Raw genomic sequence first — 20,542 nt, forward strand, 5'->3', positions numbered from 1 at the left:
GCCTTTCCTGCTGTGCCATGCAGAAAGTGCATTTTGATTTTGGCTATTTCTATCAAGTGGAGCCTGGTAGTCAGAATAGAATATCACACAGATCAAAGTGACACAAGTAATAGAAGGAAGACAAACCTGCTAACTAATCAGTGACTTATGATCTCCTATTACAGCTACAAGCATTTACTTGATATGATTCTGAAAGTAAAAGAGGATTAAGGTAATCCAATAGACATCTAGAGATAGTTGCTTAATTCCAGCTCCCACCTTTTGTCCTACACAAGGCCAAAAGAGTAATTTCAGCTACCCAAAGACTTTCTGTAAGCCAAATGATATTACAGCAGCATCTGACTTTCCAGAGCAGAGAAAAGAAGGGACTGAACAAAGAAATTGAAGTAAATCACAGCCAGCAAGATTTTACTAATCATAAGACATGGTACGATATAGCTTCATGGATCAGCTGGTATTTCAGCAACAACTTCTGTAGTCACTGAATAACACTTGCCTGATGATGTCAAGAAGATAAACCAGTTACATCAGCAGCACAATTTAGGAGTCAGATTTTCCACAACATCATTTGTTGGCATAGAGAGCAGGGTTTCTTTAAGCTTTCATTTTGCCTTGTACCAGAGTGTAGGGTATTGTCCTGGTTTCGGCTGGGACAGAGTTAATTTTCTTCTTTGTAGCTGGCATAGTGCTGTGTTTTGGATTTAGTAGGAGAAGAACGTTGACAACACACTGATGTTTTAGTTGTTGCTAAGTAGTTGCCTAGACTAGTCAAGGACTTTTCAGCTTCCCCTGCTCTGCCAGGGGCACAAGAAGCTGGGGGTGGGCACAGCCAGGACAGCTGACCCCAACTGCCCAAAGGGCTATTCCAGACCATATGGTGTCATGCCTGGGGGGAGTTAGCCAGGGGAGAGTGATCGCTGCTCGGGACGGGCTGGGCATCGGTCAGTGGGTGGTAAGCAACTGTGTGCATCACTTGTTTTGTATATTCTGTATATTCTCTTACCATTATTATTATTGTTGTTATTCTTATCCTCTGCTGCTTTATTAAACTGTCTTTATCTCAACCCACAAGTTTTACTACTTTTTCTCTGATTCTCTCCCCCATCCCACTGGGGAGGGGAGGAGCAAGCGAGCAGCTGGGTGGTGTTTAGCTGCCTGCCAGGTTAAACCATAACAGGTATATAAATCTGGCACATTGATCTTGCCTTCTGAGAAAAGAGTAAACTTTACATATGCCCTCAATATACTTCTCTCTTTCTGTAACATTTTGGGTTTTATAAATCACAGTGACTCATAACATGAATTATCTTGATTTCTTTGAAATGTTACTAAACAGCTGGCAACAATTACAGGGCACTGAATCCTATGCCCTACATTGTCTTTCACAGCCCCACGTTCTTTCCTACAATCCCCTGAAAATCTTCAATACCTGTTCAATAAGCTCTTAGTGTCCCAAGAGGCTAACAAGAATAAAACCAACCAAATAAACCCCCCTCTATCTTCTGTAATGTAAGGGCATAGAATTATTTCACTACTGAAGCATTACTTTATAGTATTTGTAGCTATTAAATATCCCTATACCCCCCCTCTTGCTTTTTTCCCATTTCTGTTACTAATAATGCTACTACATTGATCTACCACTTTCACAGTATTTGCTGGAAAACCAGAACAGCAGGAACAGGAGAGCACTCTCACATGGTGCTCTCACTGCCTTTCTACATGTCAACAGATACCACACAAGCTCTACTACTACTTAGTGTTCCCTACATTGTCAGTTAAAAGCACTCAACCAGTATCTAAACCATCTTGCTTGGGTGCTAAGATGACACACTCACATAGCTCACAGAAAGATCTTTTAGATATGCCTAAGTAGCTACATTGCGCATCAACAGGCCACAAGGATGACACTTTTCTCAGTTTATCTGCTCTTCAATACTCTGAAAGCAAGCAAAAACCCAATGCAAACCAATGTTTTCAAGCCTGCCACAAAAGCAAGACTCTTGGTAAGAAGCAACATTTTAGGCTTCTTAGAATGTTTGGCTTCTTAGAACTGCTCTTTGTTTAAAATGTCTAACACCTTACCTTATGATCTACTTGAGAAACCTTCCTTTGACAGACTGGTCTAAGAAGGGATTCCAAAGTCACATCCAGACTGTTTAAACATGTCTGCGGACTACTCTAGTCTATATGAGAATGCACTTGCGCAGTTACAGAATTTCCAGAAGAGCTCCAATGAATGTCCCGTTGCCTCTGCTTGCATCACGTGAAAGAAACACCAGTGAGGACATGGGCATGCATTCAGATCTCAAACAGAAGAGTATGTACTTAATAAAAAACACTAAGAAATCAATAGTTTCAAGGTTGCCAGGCGATCTCAGAAATGGGGACCCACACTCAGCCCAATTCAACATGGTCAGAGATGTGTCAGTCAATCAGTTTGCCAGCAGAAACTTCAATAGAAATTAAAAGCCAAAGGACTGAACAAACTAGTTCTATCCTATTACTGCTGAAGTTGAGATGTAGGCTGAACCACATCAAGTTCCTCCTGCACAGGAATGAAGAAAAGTAGCAGCATTTAGTAATATAGCCATTGATAAAACCAGTCGCGTGTGTAAGAAGCACATTAATCTATAATGGAGTCCACACGGATACATACGAGGAAATTGCTCTTACTGAATTCACACCAGTCCTCGTGGCTTGCCACAGGTAAAGGGAGTATGCAAAGCTAGCTAACCTTAGCCCTCAGTGGTATATCACTCTCCAAGTAAGGAATTCTTCAGTAACTCAAGGTTTTCAGTAACATAGACCAATTTTGAAATGCAAGTCCTTTTGAGTAGAAATACACTAAGACCAGCAACTATGCAACTGGATGGCCTAACAATACCATAAATGAAAGACTCCAAGACAGGACATTAGTATGGAAGGCAGTTCTTTTCAAGACATGTTGGAGATGGGATTAAATGTTGTTTGGAGTTCAAATGTTTCTGCCCTACTATTGAATACCCAAACTGAAGGCTAGCGAAGACTGCTGTCCACCCTTGGCTGCTTGTTTTTAATGCTTTCTAGCACAGAGAAGCAACATATCCTCTCAATAACCTTAATGTGTTTCTCATTAATTTATTAAAAAGTACTAACTTAACTCAAAGAGAGGCTACCCAAAGCCAGAAAGAAGGATTCTGCCATGGAAGAAAGCTTGACTTAAAATCTCTTGTTGTGCTCCTTTAATTTTTAAGAAAATATTTTAAGCTCTTTTTTCCCTCTATTATTTTCACTGAAGTAAACTGTGATCTCGTGTAGTGTTAATGGAACAGTTAAAAGAAATACCTGCAAGTACTTCATGGTATCACTAATAGATAAGAAAAAATCTCAGTGAGTAAAAGAAGAGAGTCTAAGAGAAGACATTCAAAAATTATATAAAGAGACGCTAAGAACTCCTTCTCTTCACCTCTCATCATTTTCTGATTCAAGATATTATTTCCACAGTCCAAACACAATGAGCTTCACAGCCCAGAGCTTAATAAAAGTAAACCTCCACACACATCTTTTATGCCTCTGAAAGATGTGGATATACACAATTCCTCCCTGTGAAGCATTCAGGAAAAACATTCAAAAAGCACAGAGTTATGAAGAACAAACTACCTCAGGAAGCAAAAATTGCATATTTTTATGATGGAAAAAGAAGTAATTCTATTTAAAAATGGAGTTTCAAAATATTCAAACCGATGGATAATATAGTCCAAGCAGAGATGCTGCATTAGCAAGGAGACATGACTCAAGAGTGCCAGTGAGACAGTTTCATAAAAATCGTTTAGCAACACAGGAATGCTACTGCACAATGCAATTTAAAATACAACTCTCTTCTGACTTCAAATCACTGGTTCCCCACCAAAACTGCACCAAGTAATTTCTTAATAACCACATATAATCTCTAAAATCACATTCTTACCTTCCTCAGTTTCTACTGGCTGCTGGGATAGAATTTTAAGAAGAACTGGATTTTTCCATACTCCTTCCCTTGTGACATCCACCAATATCTGGAGGTTGTTATTCCCAAATTCCAGTAAAGCATCATGTGAATCCTACAAAACGTAAAAAAAAAAGTCATTAAAAGTCTTTGCTAAAAATTAAGCTAATGCCATTTTATATTATCTGTCCTAATACTTGACTGTATTCTAATAATTTCCCACCATTCTTCTAAGTCATTACTGTTTTGACGTGTTTGCACTGGGATTTTAACAGTACATCCTTTCACTTCTCTAATCCTACAGCAAAACTTCCCAATTTCAGAATACTGAAAGTTAACTGCAATGGCTTAACTCAAAAAGCCTACTCTGCAGTTGTAACTCTTCCGCAGTTTTTATGTTTCTCCATGTTCATACAAATAAAATTTCAGAAATTATTGTATAAAAAACAAAGGATTGATTTTGTATCATGTATCAAAGCATTGAGTGCCATTGAAGAAACTGGAATGAAGACTGAATAACTTTCAAAGTGAATAACAAAATGCCTAGAGTGTAAGATTTTCCATTTAGTGTTAACACTAGTGAGATGAGCCTGTCAGTTCATTGGTCTGAGGATTACTAAAGCCGTTATATAAGAAGCAGTGCAATGGGCAAAGCTCGGAAAGGACTCTCATCTACCAAAAGGGTGATGTTGTGGTCATATGAGGATGCAGGTTTCCTGGTGGTTAGAGATTAAAGAAGCATCAGGGAACTTCACAAAGAGAAAACAGAGCACAATATACACAGCACAGACTGCTATACAACACTCACAGTCCAGACCAAACTGGATCATGAGTAATTCCCTTTAAGATGAAAACATCCTTATACTGGATGCAGATACACCATTTCCTTAGAAACTAATCCACGTCCAGTGCATTTACTCCAAGATCCAGGGATTTCCGACCCTGACAGTTTTGATGCTGTGAAGGCTGATCCTCCACACTGAACAGGTCTCCAGCTGAAGTTCATCCACCAAGCCTGTATACATAGCACAATACTCAAGAGTGATCAAGGCCCTACCACTTTTCATTCTGGAAATCTGAGGAGCGAAGGAGGAAAGAAAAAAATAAAAAGAAAAAGCAACTGGAAACAGATTCTAGCACTTAATGTCTCTAGCAGGAAAACCAATCTAGGGTGACTTGACCTGAAAAAATTGAAGTATCACCATGCAGTATTTCCTAATACTGACAAATTGAAGCCAACTAACTGTAAGCAATTTGTGGCTACACACTCAGTAAAAACACTTCTCACATCAGTCGCAACACATCTTAAACTTAAATAGTTTGATATGTGAAAATGTCCCCTAGTTCTAGTGAGCTGCGTTTTAAGTTGGCTGTACTTTTAACCTCAGGTTTGCTTTCAGTAGCCTCTGTTGTATCCTCTGTATATACACCGGAATCAATTCCATGTTCTGAATTATCAGAATTAAATGGGGCTAATGCTATGACCACTGGGAATCCCAGAGTAATCGAACAGCCTTGTATCACAGGCTGTCAAAAGACAGCAATAAACGGCATTCCACAGTGCGACCACAAGACATGTTTTTCAAGTTCCTGAGTTACCTTCTATAACCAAGTGAATCTGCTAAGAAAATACTCAAGACTTTCCCATTAACCATTCACAGCAAAGGGCATCATTGTATTTAATGCTTACATGCCCTTTAATAAATTAGATATTGATGTCCAATATCAGGTATCAGATGCTAATTTCAGACCAATTTCGATGTTTTGCTGTCATCATCTATTTCTTTTCTAACACTGCAGCAAACTGCACTCCATGTATCTCTGCACATTAGAATCTGGATTTAACTCTTGGGCGAAGCATCTACCCACTAAGGAGTGAAGCTTTATTTCCAGCAAAAGATTCACAAGGGGAAAATGACATTCTGGCAGTGAAGGTTCATTTACGTTGAATCATAGCTGCCATAAGTAATAGTCTCAGAAGTTTCTTAAAGGACTCCTCTCAAATAACTGTGAAACCATACTGTCAGACAATAAAGCCCAAATTAAAGTGAAGCATAGCTAACACAGGGTTCTTTCCCCCTCACTCCCTGATTACGTGTATCTGCTCAAAGTATACCATAGCATGCTTGTGTATTATATATAGAATAAACTCAGGTATTACTTCATCACTCAAGTCCGCGTCCATTGGCATGTTTATATGGATCCATTCATCCCCTGGAGAGTCTATCAGTCTCTAGAATATGAAACTAAGCATATGGGGCTCTTCAAGAAGTCTACGTATCTGAATGACTTTGGGGCATTCTCTCACTAAACTGAGAACACAGGCAAGTTTAGAAGAAAATAATTCCCAGCAAGTACCAAGAGAAGATTCCAACAATCAAAAGAGGACCACAGAAAGATGCATATACTGCTATAAAGTTCATTATACCAACCACCTTCCCGCTTGCTCATGTAGCACACAACAAACCATGAAATTTTAGAGGATAAGCAAGAACACTGGGTAGTGTTCCACAACATGGGTGTTAAGTATCTGTAGGAGATCTTGTCACAAGAAGCACAAGGAGATCAAGGGAAAGTAAAGCATATTTTGTATGTTTCTGTATAAGCTGATAAGAGAGCACAAAATGTATTTCTGATTCCAGAAACTGGTATTACTGTACTCCATAGCTAGGCTAATCTTCCTACACTAGTCATGACATTAAAGTAACATGATATTCTGACTAACCTTTAAATAAACAGGATTTCCAGCTATAATCAGTCTTTAAGGTAATAGGCAAGATGGGAAAGGAGGAAGGAAACAAAGCAAGTTATCAATTGTGGTTGCTAAAATCCTATCTAAGCATTTGCCACCTTCAGCTGCTAATCAGACTTCATTGTCTCACAAGGTTTGGTGCTTGACAGGGTCTTGGATCTGGGATACTGCAGAGAAGGTGCCAAGGCTTATCCTCAGACTATCACCACTTGCTGCTCACACACCTGGACACCAATCACACTGCACAGAGTACAAGGCCCCAGGGGGCTAAGCTGAAGGACACAAGCATCCATCTGGTTTTCTTCACTTTGCTGAGGAAAATATAAGACTGAAAGCAAAAGGAAGGGCAAGGAAAGTGTGAGAACAGCCCAATAGGATAGGGCATCAAGTAACAGAGGACACCCAAGAGGCTAAGGTATTCAGTAACTTTGCCTCAAGTTTTACTGTTAAGGTCTGCACTCTGGCCTTCCTGGTCCCTATGACTAGTGGCAGAGTTGGGAGTGAGGACAGGGCATGAAGCAGCACAACAGATGAGATGTTAAGACAATCATGTTAGCATCCATGGTATGAAACAGAAGCCAAGGGTGTTGATGGAGATCACAGATGTCACTGCAAGACCAATACTAGCTCTGAAAGGTCACAAACACTGGGGGAAGGTTCCTGGTGACTGGAAGAAACCACAATGCCCATTTTCAAGACCAAGGGGAGGAGACCCTGGGGAACTACAAGCCAGTCAGCACAACCTGTCCCCAGAAAGACTATGGGGCAAATTGATGGATACAAAACCCAACTGGCAGCTGTCTACTAGTTCTACTACTTCTGTAGTAGTAGAAGTAGCACTTCTCAGGGGTCAACAATGGAGTTGATACTTTTAACAACTTTATTAATTGTCTGAATAAAGGTACAAAGCATATGCTCTGCCAGTCCGTAGCTCATACATAACCTGGAGAGCAGCTGACTCTGGAGGGTAGGGGTGCCATCAGAAAGACATTCGACAGGCCACACAATGTCACTGACAGGGACTCAGTGATGTTCAACAAAGGCAAATGCAAAGTGCTACACCCGGCACAACCCCAAGTATCACTAGAGGCTAGTGACCAGCTGGCAAGGTTCCAGTTTTGCACAAAAGGCCTCTAGGGGCTGTAATTTAAGCATAGTGAGCACTTACTGCAAACAAGGCAAAATATGCTCAACAGTCTCAAACAGAGCATAACCAGGAGGTTGGTGAAGTGTTTATTCCTCTCTGGTACTTTTGAGATGCCACTGGAGTACAGCACTCAATTAGTGGCTGTCCTGTACAACTCATGTGCCATAGTGGAGAAAGTCCAGCAAAGGCCACCAGAGGCCCTATACAATCTTAGGAAGAGAGGGCTGAAGAGGGAAAGTTTAGAGCTGTCTTTATCTTTGCTATACTCCCCAGTAGGTATCTGGAGCTGAACTCCTCTTTCTGTCTAGTGAGTCAACAGACAAGCCACACAAAGGGAAATTCTGTAAAGGGGGGGAGGAGCGTAGCAATGTTTACGTAACTGCACTTTGAAAAGACTAACCAAAGTTTGTGCAATCTCCATTCTTAAAGACACTTAAAACTTGGTGGGGCAGAACCCAAAGCAACCTGATTCAAGACAGCTCTTATGCTGAGTGAAGAAGTGCATCAGGTAACTTGAGCTAGTTTCCAGCTCCAGCTACTTCATGACTCTTCCACAGCAGACAGCTTCAAAGCACTGCATATTCAAATATTCAATGCATTTACTAAACATACTGAAAGCACACTTAGTGGGAGTCAGTGCTTCTGCTGTACACTACTTATTCTCTGACTTCAAGAACAAAACCAAACTAACATCAGAAGAAAGCACACATTAAGAGTTCTTTCCAAATGCAGAACTATAGTGCAGACTTCCATCTTCTAAGGAGCAAAGTGAAAAGCCTCATATAGCCAAATGCAACAATAAAGCAGTTCTGATAACTTGAACCATCTCATCTTCCTTAGCAATACCCAAGATTTTCTGCAATTATTGCCCCAATGTTAGTTTTATTTTTAGATAACTGCTGTAACTGTTCCAACTCTTGGCTCCTAGCGTACTTGCCAACTAAAATTAAAGACCAATCCATTTCTAAAAATTATTATAAAGAAAGTAAAACTAACAAGTGAGCTATCAGTGAGACCACCTCAAAATCAGTTGTTGATATCAGTAGAAGAGTTGGTGCCAATTTGCAGACGCAAAGACAGCCAAGTATTATCCTTACAATGACCGATTTCTGGCCTTAGCCTGACGTGTTACTCACAAGGTCAAAAGGAAAAAAAATTTTTTTGCAGTGTCACAGCTGTACCCTGAAAATGCAAGTGACTTCATATGTTCTTAACCAGAGCTCAAACTGCTCTTAACTAACAGCATTGACAGACTAATACACAAACTAACAGCACAAAGATTTCAGGCTCTATTTATGCATTTGAAAACATCACTTAAGCAATCCTTTCACTTACATAGCTGTTTCTCCTCTCAAGCCTTTCCTTCTTGCCCAAGCTGGATCAGGAAACCAAATTCAGCAGAAAGAACCTCAGAGAAGAGTGGGGTTTTTGTTTTGTTTTTAAAAAGGAAAGCATGATCAATTCCCCACTTTACACACATCTAAATTGCATGCCAGTAGAATCAGGCAGGCTGACATTACAGCTTTAACCTGTACCAGTCTCAAGCGTAGATCAGGTCATAGATCAGGTCAAAGACTAAGTCCAAAAAACCACCAGCATTTAACAGCCTACGACTTCAAATTTCACCTGGAAGACTGAACTCAGTGAGCTTTACTGAGCTACAGCGCTCTGCAAAGGCATTCAGCACATATTATGGGAAGAGGTAGAACTGACCAGCAAAGCCCTTCCGATCAGTTTGTATTAAATAAAGGCAAGAAGTGCCAGGTTCCTCACAGTTATGACTTAAGAGGAGAAAGGACACCGCATCTTTTAAACAGGATGTTTTCTTGAAGATCTTGGCATCATTTAATAAATGCACATAACTCAGACACTCCCAGCTCTTACTGTTGAGAAATAGTTTAACAAACATGAGATGAAGAATCACCTCTTAAATTACCAGTGCTTTACTGTACTTAAATCTACTGCAGTACTGCAAGAGACATAGCTTTAGGAAGCCATAGAGAGCTCTCAGCACATATTACATATAGTGGTGTCACCCAAATATCTGTTCCAGTAACTCCAAGATATTTATAAGCGAAGAAGATTGAACTACAAACAGGATTTTCAGCTCTGCACGGTTCTGAAAGGCAAAGAATGGGAAACATCAACTCCTGGTTGTATGAACTCACCCCCTCTATTGAAAGGACAGGGTTATACCCACCTTGGCCTCAACAAGCACTTGCCAACCAACAAGCGCCAAAAACAAGCAGATTTTGTAGTGGCACATTACACCACCTGAGATTCACTGCCTCTTTGTGATACTTATCCCAAGTCCCTCAGCTACAGAGTTGCATGTTCGGAGGAGGTAGAAGCCACTGCCTCAGAGAAAAACAGAATAGACCACTTACCTCCTACCACCACCAGAACAATGTAGCTGACAAAAAAAATTAGCATATGACTTAGACTAGGGTGAGGCACTACTACTGAAAAGACTGCTCAGATTATTACATTCTGTGATCCAGACATCCAATATAAACAATGTTTTCCCAACAGCAACTCTTCCCTAATCTGAGGGTTTAAGGATACACAGAGATAGCAGAACCCAGTTCAGTTATAAGGAGCACTCACATTTCAGCACCTTTGTATTAAGGGCTGAAAGAAGAACCTTAGAAGGTGAGAAAGATAGAACCTATTATACAAATCGATTGATTTGCTGAGTCAGCACAGTGTTTGAGATTCAGGGTACCAATCCTGAAATACCAAATATGAAATCTGCCAACATATAGGGCACAAGTATCTAACTACTGACAATATACTCCACTTCTGTTCTAGATGCTTAGCTGAACCTTTCATTATTGGACCTACTGAAGAACATAAGGCTAATATTAATGGAAATATTTATGAAAATCTACTACAAATACTTCAAAAGTCTTTGCAGAAATCTAATGCAAAATTTAAGTATATGGATCTCATTAGACAACACCATAAACAGGTCCTGAGAAGTGGGATACAAAGCATTTCATTTCAGATGAAGTCAGGGAAGGATAATACAGTAAGAGCCTATGGACAAAGTTAGGGAGAAAACACAATCCTTGGAACAGTTTACTGAACATACCAGGATTTTCTGTCCTGGCAATTTAAGTGATCACCAACTACTACAGTGTCACAACAGTTTCCATTTTATGCTCACCCTCAATACAAAACTTTTCTAAAGAAACCATTCATGCTCTTTGTAAGGCTTGGAGGGAACCCTGTTACACCATCCATACTCAATTCCCATGACAATACACCTCTACTCCCACTAAAGCCATCTTTGAACTCTGTTTTATTTTCCTCAGCTGGCCAAATTACATCCATCCCCACAGTACCTCTCCACTGAGTTCCTCCCGGAGATTGAGTTTACCTGTATGAAGGGCTCTATTGTAATTCTGCCCCAATCCTTTCAGCCACATTTTACTATTTCCCCACCCATGCCCGCACCCTTTTGCCTGCTGCCACTGTGTAAAACCTGTGCCGAGATTCCTGCCATACAATCTCACATCTTGTTCTCATTTCGCACAGGCTGCGTCTGGTCTTGCTTAGAGGTAAGAAAAACTAAACTCATGGGGGACTGCAGGGCATAACAACTGTTATTTAGGTTGAAAGAACAGGTTCAGACACCAAATAAAGCTTTTGATAGCATTTTGTATATAAGGTGGACATCAGTGACGCTCCATTTTCAGCTTTAAAACAGTCCCTACATCTTGCTGCTTTGAAATGCAAGCCCTTACTTTTTTCGTTCCTGGGATGAAAATTTATTTCAAGTTTCACCGACTCTCACTACCTGTGCAGATTGTTACAGAGCAACAATTACTGCAGGCAGACCTGAAAGAACTACCTCTGTCCCGTGTTTGCTGCAACCACCAGTTACATTTGGAGTTACATTCCTCAGCTGCCACACTTGCCCCTTTCGTTAGGAAAAGAATAAGCACATTCACATCTGTCAATCTGGGGCATGTGCTAATACATAATTTTGCAGTGCTTTGCTACTGGATTTGCCTGGAGATTGGCACATTAACATGGTCACAGGCTTTAAACCTACAAGTCCTCACATGAGAGCCTACAAGAGATTCCTGTCTAAAGGTCTATATTGCCTTCTGTATGACTGCATAGTCCTCTGATGATGACCGGGTTCCTACTGTATTCCAGGGCAGGGTACAAATAGCCTCATTCTCTTATTTCTGCAAGAGTGCTACTTCAAAACCTCATTAGAAGCACCTGTTTGTAAAAGTCCACAAACCTCTTCAGCCAAGTTTCAGAGTACTATTGTGTTTAATAAGCTTTGCCCAAATCTTTTACTGTTTGAACTATGGGGAGCATTAGATGAGTGCTAAACTTGGAAGCCACAGCTTCAAAAAAGCCAGTACAAAAGCCAAGTATATTACCACACCTGCTAGCAGCACATCTTGAATTTTCCCTTAGTTCTAAAAGGCTATGAAACATGAGAGATCTGGGCTTATGTCACTCTTCTACCCCTGGAACTTAGTAGTCTCCTTCCAGCATATTCAGCCTGAATAAAGTAATCTCATCTGACTAAAAACTTTCTCTCTATTGACAGAAGTATCAACACTTTATCACTTGCTTCAGAAAGCTAGAAACACACATGCTTGTTACATCATAGAAATGATTCTCCTTAGTAACAAGAATTCTCCTTACAGATCCCTCCAGTTAAAAGCTAGTAATTCTTAGAGCTGCTTTACACCTCTGCTGTAATGAGAAAAAGCCTGTATATGCCCTCCCATACTCTGAATATGAGAGAAGATCTTGTTTCAGGGCTAGGACATCTCAGTAACAAACTTCTTATATGCCTTTTAGTGTATGATAAGCTCTTAAGACTTAGGGAAGACCTTATCACCATGTTCCAGGACTTAAAAGGGTGGGTACAAAGAAGATTGAGACTCTTTTTACAAGGAGTCACATGGAAAAGACAAGGAATAATAGGTACAAGTTACTCCTGGGGAGATTCCAATCGGACACGAGGAAAATTTTTCACAATGAGAACAATCAGCCACTGGAATAATCTCCCCAGGGAAGTGGTGGATTCCCCAGTTGGACACTTAAGATTCAGCTGGACAGGGTGCTAGGCCATCTCATCTAGACCATGCTTTTATCAAAAAAGGTTGGACCTCATGATCCTTGAGGTCCCTTCCACCCTGGTATTCTATGATTCACTCCTCTTTATCCACTGACAACTGGGTTAGTGAATTTAAGAGCTACCTTGGAAACAGCAAGTTTCAACTTCTGCCATCAGCCCTAACACAAAAGATGAACCTGTGGCTGACCACCCTTATTTGTGGCATCCCCACAAATGAATGGGTTAGAAAGCACAGACCTAGCCTCTGCAACACCATGGCTAATAGCTACAGGCTATGTGTAATAGATGACATAGCTGGGTATTGTCAAAATAAACCGATATACCTTCGAACTTGGTTCTAGAGTGCTGCAATGTCCACTTTCATCTGTCATAGTCACTAAGAGAGTCACAGGACTTACGCATCAGCACTCAGAATAAAGGACAAATCTCTGACACCACAAAGTCCACAGGATTTAAACAGCACCTACTGCACTTTCTACTACCAAGTACATGCCACACCCAACTGTTTTTAGGGTTGCCACGATAGTAAATATTCCATGGTATTTCAGGAAAAGAAGGTCTGTCCACACCTGAAGTCACCAGTCACAGACCACCTCTGCCCCTTCCACTACCATCAGGACTACAAAGCTCTACTAATCTGTTTCTCTCAGCTTAAAGTGCTAGGTTTACTCATCTTCAGTCTACTGAAGAGTTTCTGCACCTGCTATTGCCCTGACTGCAGGTGAAACAAAAGTAGAAGCTCCTTCAGAACCTCTACACATCTTCAGAGCTACTGCAGCAGCAAAGCTTTGGGGACCAAGGAAATCTCCAGTCATAGGGGTATAAGGTCTTGTAATAAGGTCTGCACAAGGGCTGCAAGGTCTTAGTTTCTTTCTTGCAACTACTTCCTGCCAAAGTCTTCACTTCAGTAACTTATAACTGATACTAGCTTCCAACTTCATCAGTCACAGTTAAAGTCAGAACAGGCAATAGCAGCAACAGATCAGTCCCTGGTCTTGGAAGGGTCTATTAGTACAAACACAGCAAGACTACCACTCCTGTCTTTCATCTCCATGAGGAACACAAGTTCTTGCCAGACAGCTACTGCCCCCAGACTAAAACTTGAAAACATTTCTTCCTCCTACATAGTCTACAGTAGCCATCTTCATTTGACCGTAGGAACAGTAGTATTATGAGCTTGTTTCAGCACCATCTCAGAAGAAACACTTTTAGGAACCACCTGGCCTAAAGACCTGTCCTACTATTTTCATCCTTCTCAATGAGGTATAGACACTAACTTGCCATTCAGATCTCCACAAAAGCTTTTTTAGTCATCTTCAAAGCAATACTTCACAGCTGTTACATCACTTCATCTAACTCAGTCTTTCTCTCACACAAACCATTAGACAGATCAAGATTTGCTACAGTCCTCTTGCTGCAGTTGCCATTGATTGTGTAGTTATAAATCTGCTGTTGGGCCTTAGGGCTTAGGGCTGCCAATACTGTTGCTGCAGTTAGTCTTTTGCTGCTCAGGAATTCTTGCTGCCTAGGTAACAGAAATGCAGGACAGGTGGAGTTCAGGAGAAGGGTAGAAGAGGAGCACAACAGCAGCCTTTTTTTCTTTTTTTAAAATATGTAAATTGGAAGAAAGAAATTCAGAACACTCACCTGTATGGACTGATGGAATCCTAACCACACCTCATGCGGCAATTCACTTTCAGGAATTGAAAGCAGTAGCTCAAAACAACTCCTGGAAAAGTAAGAGGCAAGTAAGCAAGCTACTTGAACACATTCTGTTTTTACATTAAATAACATTTGTGGCACATATTACTTAGTATTCAGATAAGTAACAGTAACATTGAAACATGTTTGACTGCATAAATCAGTTAAAGGCCAGAAACAGCTCCAGAATCAAGCAGAAGTCATCGTATGTAAAGAGTGCTCCCTTTTTCTATGCACAATCTTGCCAGGTTAAGATTGCAGCTACTGTTATAATCCAAGATAGTCTATTCAGTGTGGCTCAGGAACATTGCACTACAGAATTTCTGCTCTTTCCTCTCACTAAGGAATCCCAATACCCATTCTGAATAAAACTCATTTGATCCCAGCATGGCATCTCTGCCTAGAGTGAAAATGAAAGCCAGCTTTACCTAACTTAAAGTTTCAGTGCTGACATATATAAGAAGACAATAGCAAAGAAGAACAGCTTGACAGAAGACAACACATGCATCAGCACAGAAATAGACCTAGAGAATTGATCCCTAGCAGTATGCTAAAAGCTACAGACTGACAAGCTGTGTCAAGAGGTGCTTTGGCACAGAAATGGACCTGCAGAATAGACTTCTAGAAACACCTTATGAGTCTTTGATAGCATGGGGGGGGAGCACTCAAATACTGATGGTGCAAACTGCAACAAACTCAAGAGTTTACCAAATCAAAAAACCTCCACCCACATTGACATGCATATCAAAGATGTTGAGATTAAAGTCAGAGTTAAACAAATCAGATTGTAAAATTCCCAGTTTATTAATTCAGGGACATGCTGTATTTGTGTAGTTCAGTTGTCTATACAACACAGGTGGAGAACATGCCCTTATTCCTTCATTAAGCCAAGCTCCCGCTTGGACTAGGACACTAGTCACCCAGTCTTGATTTTATATCCAGGAATGTTTGTTACATCCCGTTTTCAACTGTGTCAATGATTAATGTTAGTATGAGTCGGCCCCATCACAGTGGCATGTGAACTTCTGTTGTGTATCAGGTTTTCCAAATGAAAATTCAGGAAAGTGGGAAGCGTTCAGAAGTTCTAACATCTCTGAAATATCCAGCAAATTTGAGACATACATATTCCATACCTAAGTTCAGATTCCAAAAACAGAAGAGGGAAAAGCAAGACCTACTTCATGTTCCCTCATTTAGACCATCAGCCCACTGCTGTGTATCAGGTTTTCCAAATGAAAATTCAGAAAAGTGGGAAGCGTTCAGAAGTTCTAACATCTCTGAAATATCCAGCAAATTTGAGACATACATATTCCATACCTAAGTTCAGATTCCAAAAACAGAAGAGGGAAAAGCAAGACCTACTTCATGTTCCCTCATTTAGACCATCAGCCCACTGCTATCCCTTTTCAGAAAAAAAAAACCCAAACAAAACAACTGTATGTGTTTAGCACATCCATTTCATTTCAGGGAAAAGTCTTGAAGAACAAGAATCACTGTTTTCTAGGAGACAAAGCAATGGTAGGACTACTGCCTATATTGTTCTCAAATAGGAGCTATCTGACCTTACCTAAACCCCAACTGCTGCATTGAATAATTTGACCTAAAAAAGCTAAATGTGTTAACTATGACACTCTGTCTAGAGATGGAAAAGATTTACACACAGCAAAAATGTTCTCATACATCATGACAATATAAGAAAACTGGTCTAAGACTCCACATATAATAAATGCACTGAATAATTGCTATAAGCTACACCTACGTTGTCAGATAGTTCCAATTCATGCTATTTTTTAATTCAAAACCTCCACTCCCAAATACTAAATAGAAGAATGACAGGACAACACATTCAGTCCCAACATAGATAGAAGAGCTGAGCTTGGGGAACGGGAAAGGGAAGAGATGATCATAAAGTGAACATGAGTTTCTGCTTAGTACCCAAAAAGAATGACTTCCCTTTCCCCCTTCCTCCTGACTTCTAATAGATACATCGAACAGTTACCTGCAAAATGCTATGGCTAATCAGTTTTTCGCCAAATTCAGCAGTCATATACATAAATAAGACCAAATACACAAATACTGAATGCTTTTCACATTTCAGAAGTCTGCCATCACTGCCCAATCCTGTTCCTTTGTATAAAGGTTTAGACCCACAAAAGCTCTAAACACTTCTATTAGACAGGCAGAAAATATGATAGTCTTCATTATTGTAATTCAGTAATTATTCATGTCATCAGGCACTAGGATCTCAATCATTACTATGCCCACGAAAAAGCTGGCAACAGGATCACCAACTGCCATAGGTCTCTATTATAAAATAATCAGGACTTATTTTTCCCCTGTATGTAAGCTTGACAATGTAAGTTAATTTACCAGTCCAGACGTCTAGACTCAGGTGGCTGCTACTAGACTATCAAAAACAACTTTACAAAGTCCCACAGCAGCCGAACTCTGTTTTTAAAAAAAAAAAAAAAAAAAAGAAAGAAAAAAAAAAAAGAGAGATATCTCTAGGTGTGTGTCCGATTTTCATGCACGTCATACAGAGACTCTTCATAAAAAAAAAGTTTGCAAACTTCATGGTCAATGTGCTTTTGAAAAGTCTCTTGACACACCTCATTTTCAGACGTAAACAAAGTCAACCAGTCCTGTGTACTTCCACTCTTAATTGCTGGAAATACTTTTTCTAGGATATTACTTTTCCATATAGATGATATTGGCTATATAAAATATCAGATTTAAACAAAATGGCAAAGGAAGGTTTTACAAATCCTCTTCCTGCTTGGACACTGAAAAAATCTGAAATTAGATTTTTAAAGCATTGCGTCTATGAAGACCTGAGGGCTGCCGATACGCCTCAAGAGTTATCATCTGTTACACTAACACAGGACTGAGCTGAACCGAGAACCAAAAATTCTTTTGTTGCGACTCCTTAAGTCTTCCTCAGGATCCCAATACCAAGCACGCTAGTTTGGAAATCACTCCGTGAGAAATCTGGAGCTCCACCACGTATAGCCACCACATAAAACAACTTACAGCACAACTGCAAAAGCAATATCCAGGATATTCCAATTACAATTTCCTTGGCAGAAAAAAATAATTAGAATTCTAAGCCAAATGCCTAAATTTTTGTTATAAGAATTGACTCAGACAGCTGCATAGAGACTAGCCAGCCTTCTCTACTGGCGTGAGGGAGGCATGGCCATTGAGCTTAATTCTTCCTTTTGGTCCTTATTATAAAATACTTCAACACTCACCTCCACCCCTGAAAGCCTCTTTATTGTAATGCAACTAAATGGAATTTAGGCATCACGGCTAAGACCACAAATCAAAATACCAGGATCACTTCATGAAGTCAAGCCTTTCTACCCCACTCTACCAGTACCATCACAATACCTACCTACACAAAACTCAATTTAAAACTTTAATCACAATTTTTGCCAATAAACTGTAACAGGTGCTTGAATGCTTCCATTATTAAAAAAAATAAATCAGTCATCTCAAACACTCAACTTCAAAATACCTTTTAGGAGAAGGTCTCCTAGATTTGAATTTCTTTATTTTGGAAGGAATAACTCTAGGCAAAAATCAACACATTGATTTTGCCATCACTTTATACCTCATTCACTATTATTTTAAGACAGAAATTTTAAGAAGTAATTTTAAAAGCTTTCAGAATTGTGTTCATCTTTAGATTGTATTAGAAGACTTTTCTTATCCTAAGCTTCTTAGAATTAAAAAGATGACTAATTATACATCAGATGATCAGTAGGAACAGTTCACCTATTGCCAGGAGTTATCCTGCATTTGTTAAGAGTTGAGTTAGCTGTTAATGATAGACAGCAGAGTGGTAGATACAGTTAGTGAATCAAATTGCAACAGTTTATTAGGTTGGTAAGTGCTTTGTTAGATAGACAAAGCAGCAAAAACCATCATACATGCCTTCTCACAGAGGTGTTGTGGAAAGCAAGCACACTCTTCCTGGAAGCAACGTGTGTTAGATTCAGTAAGTACGACCAGTAGGTCAGATACAGCTCAAGAAGTTCGAGGTAGACTGGTCTTGACAGTTGAATCCAGTTTTGCTACTTAGACCAGACGACCTTCATACCTCCCTTCTCTTTTTATAGTTCAAAAAGCTTATAAACACCTTCTCAAAGATGTAGAAATGGTAAACTGCCTTTCAGACCAGTGCCATCACAGCAAACAGGAAAAAGGAGAAAGCAGTCAAATATTAACTACTGGCAAACTCAGTGTGAGTTAGGAACAATCCTTTCTACTTTTTTAACTTTTATCTATCAAATCTTGGGACCATATAAGCCATTTTCAGATGGAAGTAAAATTTTCAAACTGATGGTAACGTGAATGGCACCTTCCCTCTCACACAGTATCCTCAGAAAAAAAGCACTCACAGAAGCTCATGCGAACAATCAGCTTTAAGGGCTTCCTAAGATTCACAAGGACAGCCAGCTAACCAAATCTCTGTGAAAAACACTTTTGATATGGCTAATTCTTTATTAATTCTTCTATAGGGGCAATACCTTTGGTATAGTAATATTGAGGGGTGATGGGAACGTGTTGTGCTTTCAGGCTGTGGAAATTTCTGCCTGAGTTCTAATTGACCAAAGCAAGTATGGCCCGCCACAGCCAAAAGGAACATTCCTGTTCCCTCCCAATCACTTGCCAAATCTGTAAACTCCAACTTTTATTTCCTAAGGTTAGACAGTGGACCAAGAAGGTCTCACACTGCATCAGCATCATGTTTCTTATGGGAGCACAGTCTCTACATCATGTCAGATTTACTGTGAACACACAATTGACCTGGTCAGGTGGCAGGGAAAGCCACAGTATACCGAGTTTTGCTGTTACTGGCTCATCCTTTTGAGAAGGATGTCAGGAGGAGGAAGTTCTTTCCCCCTTCTCCAGGAGGGATGTTGGAAGGGAAGGAGGATTTCAATAGCAAATAGAACACTTCTGCTTTAAAATAGGAAGCTTGCTCATTTCATTTCTCATCAGGGTTCAAGTCTGAAAATGTACATAGCATGTATGACAGCTGTGGGTAAACCAATTGTCTCCCCCAAAATCAGAGTTACATGAGAACAGTATGCTTTCACATCCCTAACCAGGTAATAGTCTTCCTCCCTCATGGAACTTAATTTTTATCTTTAATTCTCTGCTCTAACTTCTGTCTCCCTCCCTTGGAAACTCTCATGTAAAAGAAAAACATGGGAGAGTTTATTTTGGGATGCAATTTACCTCACCCTATCTGCGACCTCACTCATCATCTTTCTCATTCTTTAGATTCCTCTCAAATCTAATCATAACAAGAACGGGAGATTCCAGCAAGGCAGCCTCTCTGCTGTCCTCCACCACAAAGTTCTCTGAATGTACAAGCAACAGCAAACAAACTTCTCACACTGAAAAATGGAAGAAACCATATTAACAGAAGCAGAATATTCTGATTTTTCTCAACCAGAGAAAAGCAATTTTGATAAGCAATTTTGACACAGAATTGGGAATGCTGCCCCAAAGTATCCAACAGTGGCAAAATATGGTATGGATGACCTGCATACAAAGACCACTGTCAAACTTGATGAACTTTTAAAGTGACATGAGTAGGAAACAGCAGAATATACAAGGTAATTAACGATAATATGATGAAGATGAGAATACTCTATCCATAAAGGAACACTCTGCAAAAGCAATGAAGATATTTTGCCAAAAATAAGTATTATGTACCAAATAAATGATTTAGCAGTTTAAGTCTTCAGTTTCCATATTAAGAAGTTAAGACAGACTTTTCCTGATTTCCTGCCTTTTCCCTTCTTGACAGAAGGTTAAAAAAAAAAAAAAAAAAAAAAAAAAAAACATTTT

The 20,542-nt window shown here is 39.9% G+C and overlaps 1 protein-coding gene across 1 annotated transcript in view; it reads right to left on the reverse strand.

Annotated features, from left to right (window-relative positions):
• RLF (RLF zinc finger) overlaps nucleotides 1-20,542 on the reverse strand; it is a gene marked incomplete at its 5' end in the record, with an annotated part of 48,557 nt that overhangs the window by 26,382 nt on the left and 1,633 nt on the right. The window contains 2 exons of the mRNA XM_035901203.1: nucleotides 3,947-4,079; nucleotides 14,624-14,705. Of these exons, the coding sequence (XP_035757096.1) occupies nucleotides 3,947-4,079; nucleotides 14,624-14,705 (215 nt within the window). The remainder of the gene's footprint in view (nucleotides 1-3,946; nucleotides 4,080-14,623; nucleotides 14,706-20,542) is intronic.

Source organism: Egretta garzetta, unplaced genomic scaffold, assembly GCF_000687185.1.
Source record: "Egretta garzetta isolate BGI_Z169 unplaced genomic scaffold, ASM68718v1 scaffold368, whole genome shotgun sequence".
Classification (NCBI taxonomy): domain Eukaryota; kingdom Metazoa; phylum Chordata; class Aves; order Pelecaniformes; family Ardeidae; genus Egretta; species Egretta garzetta.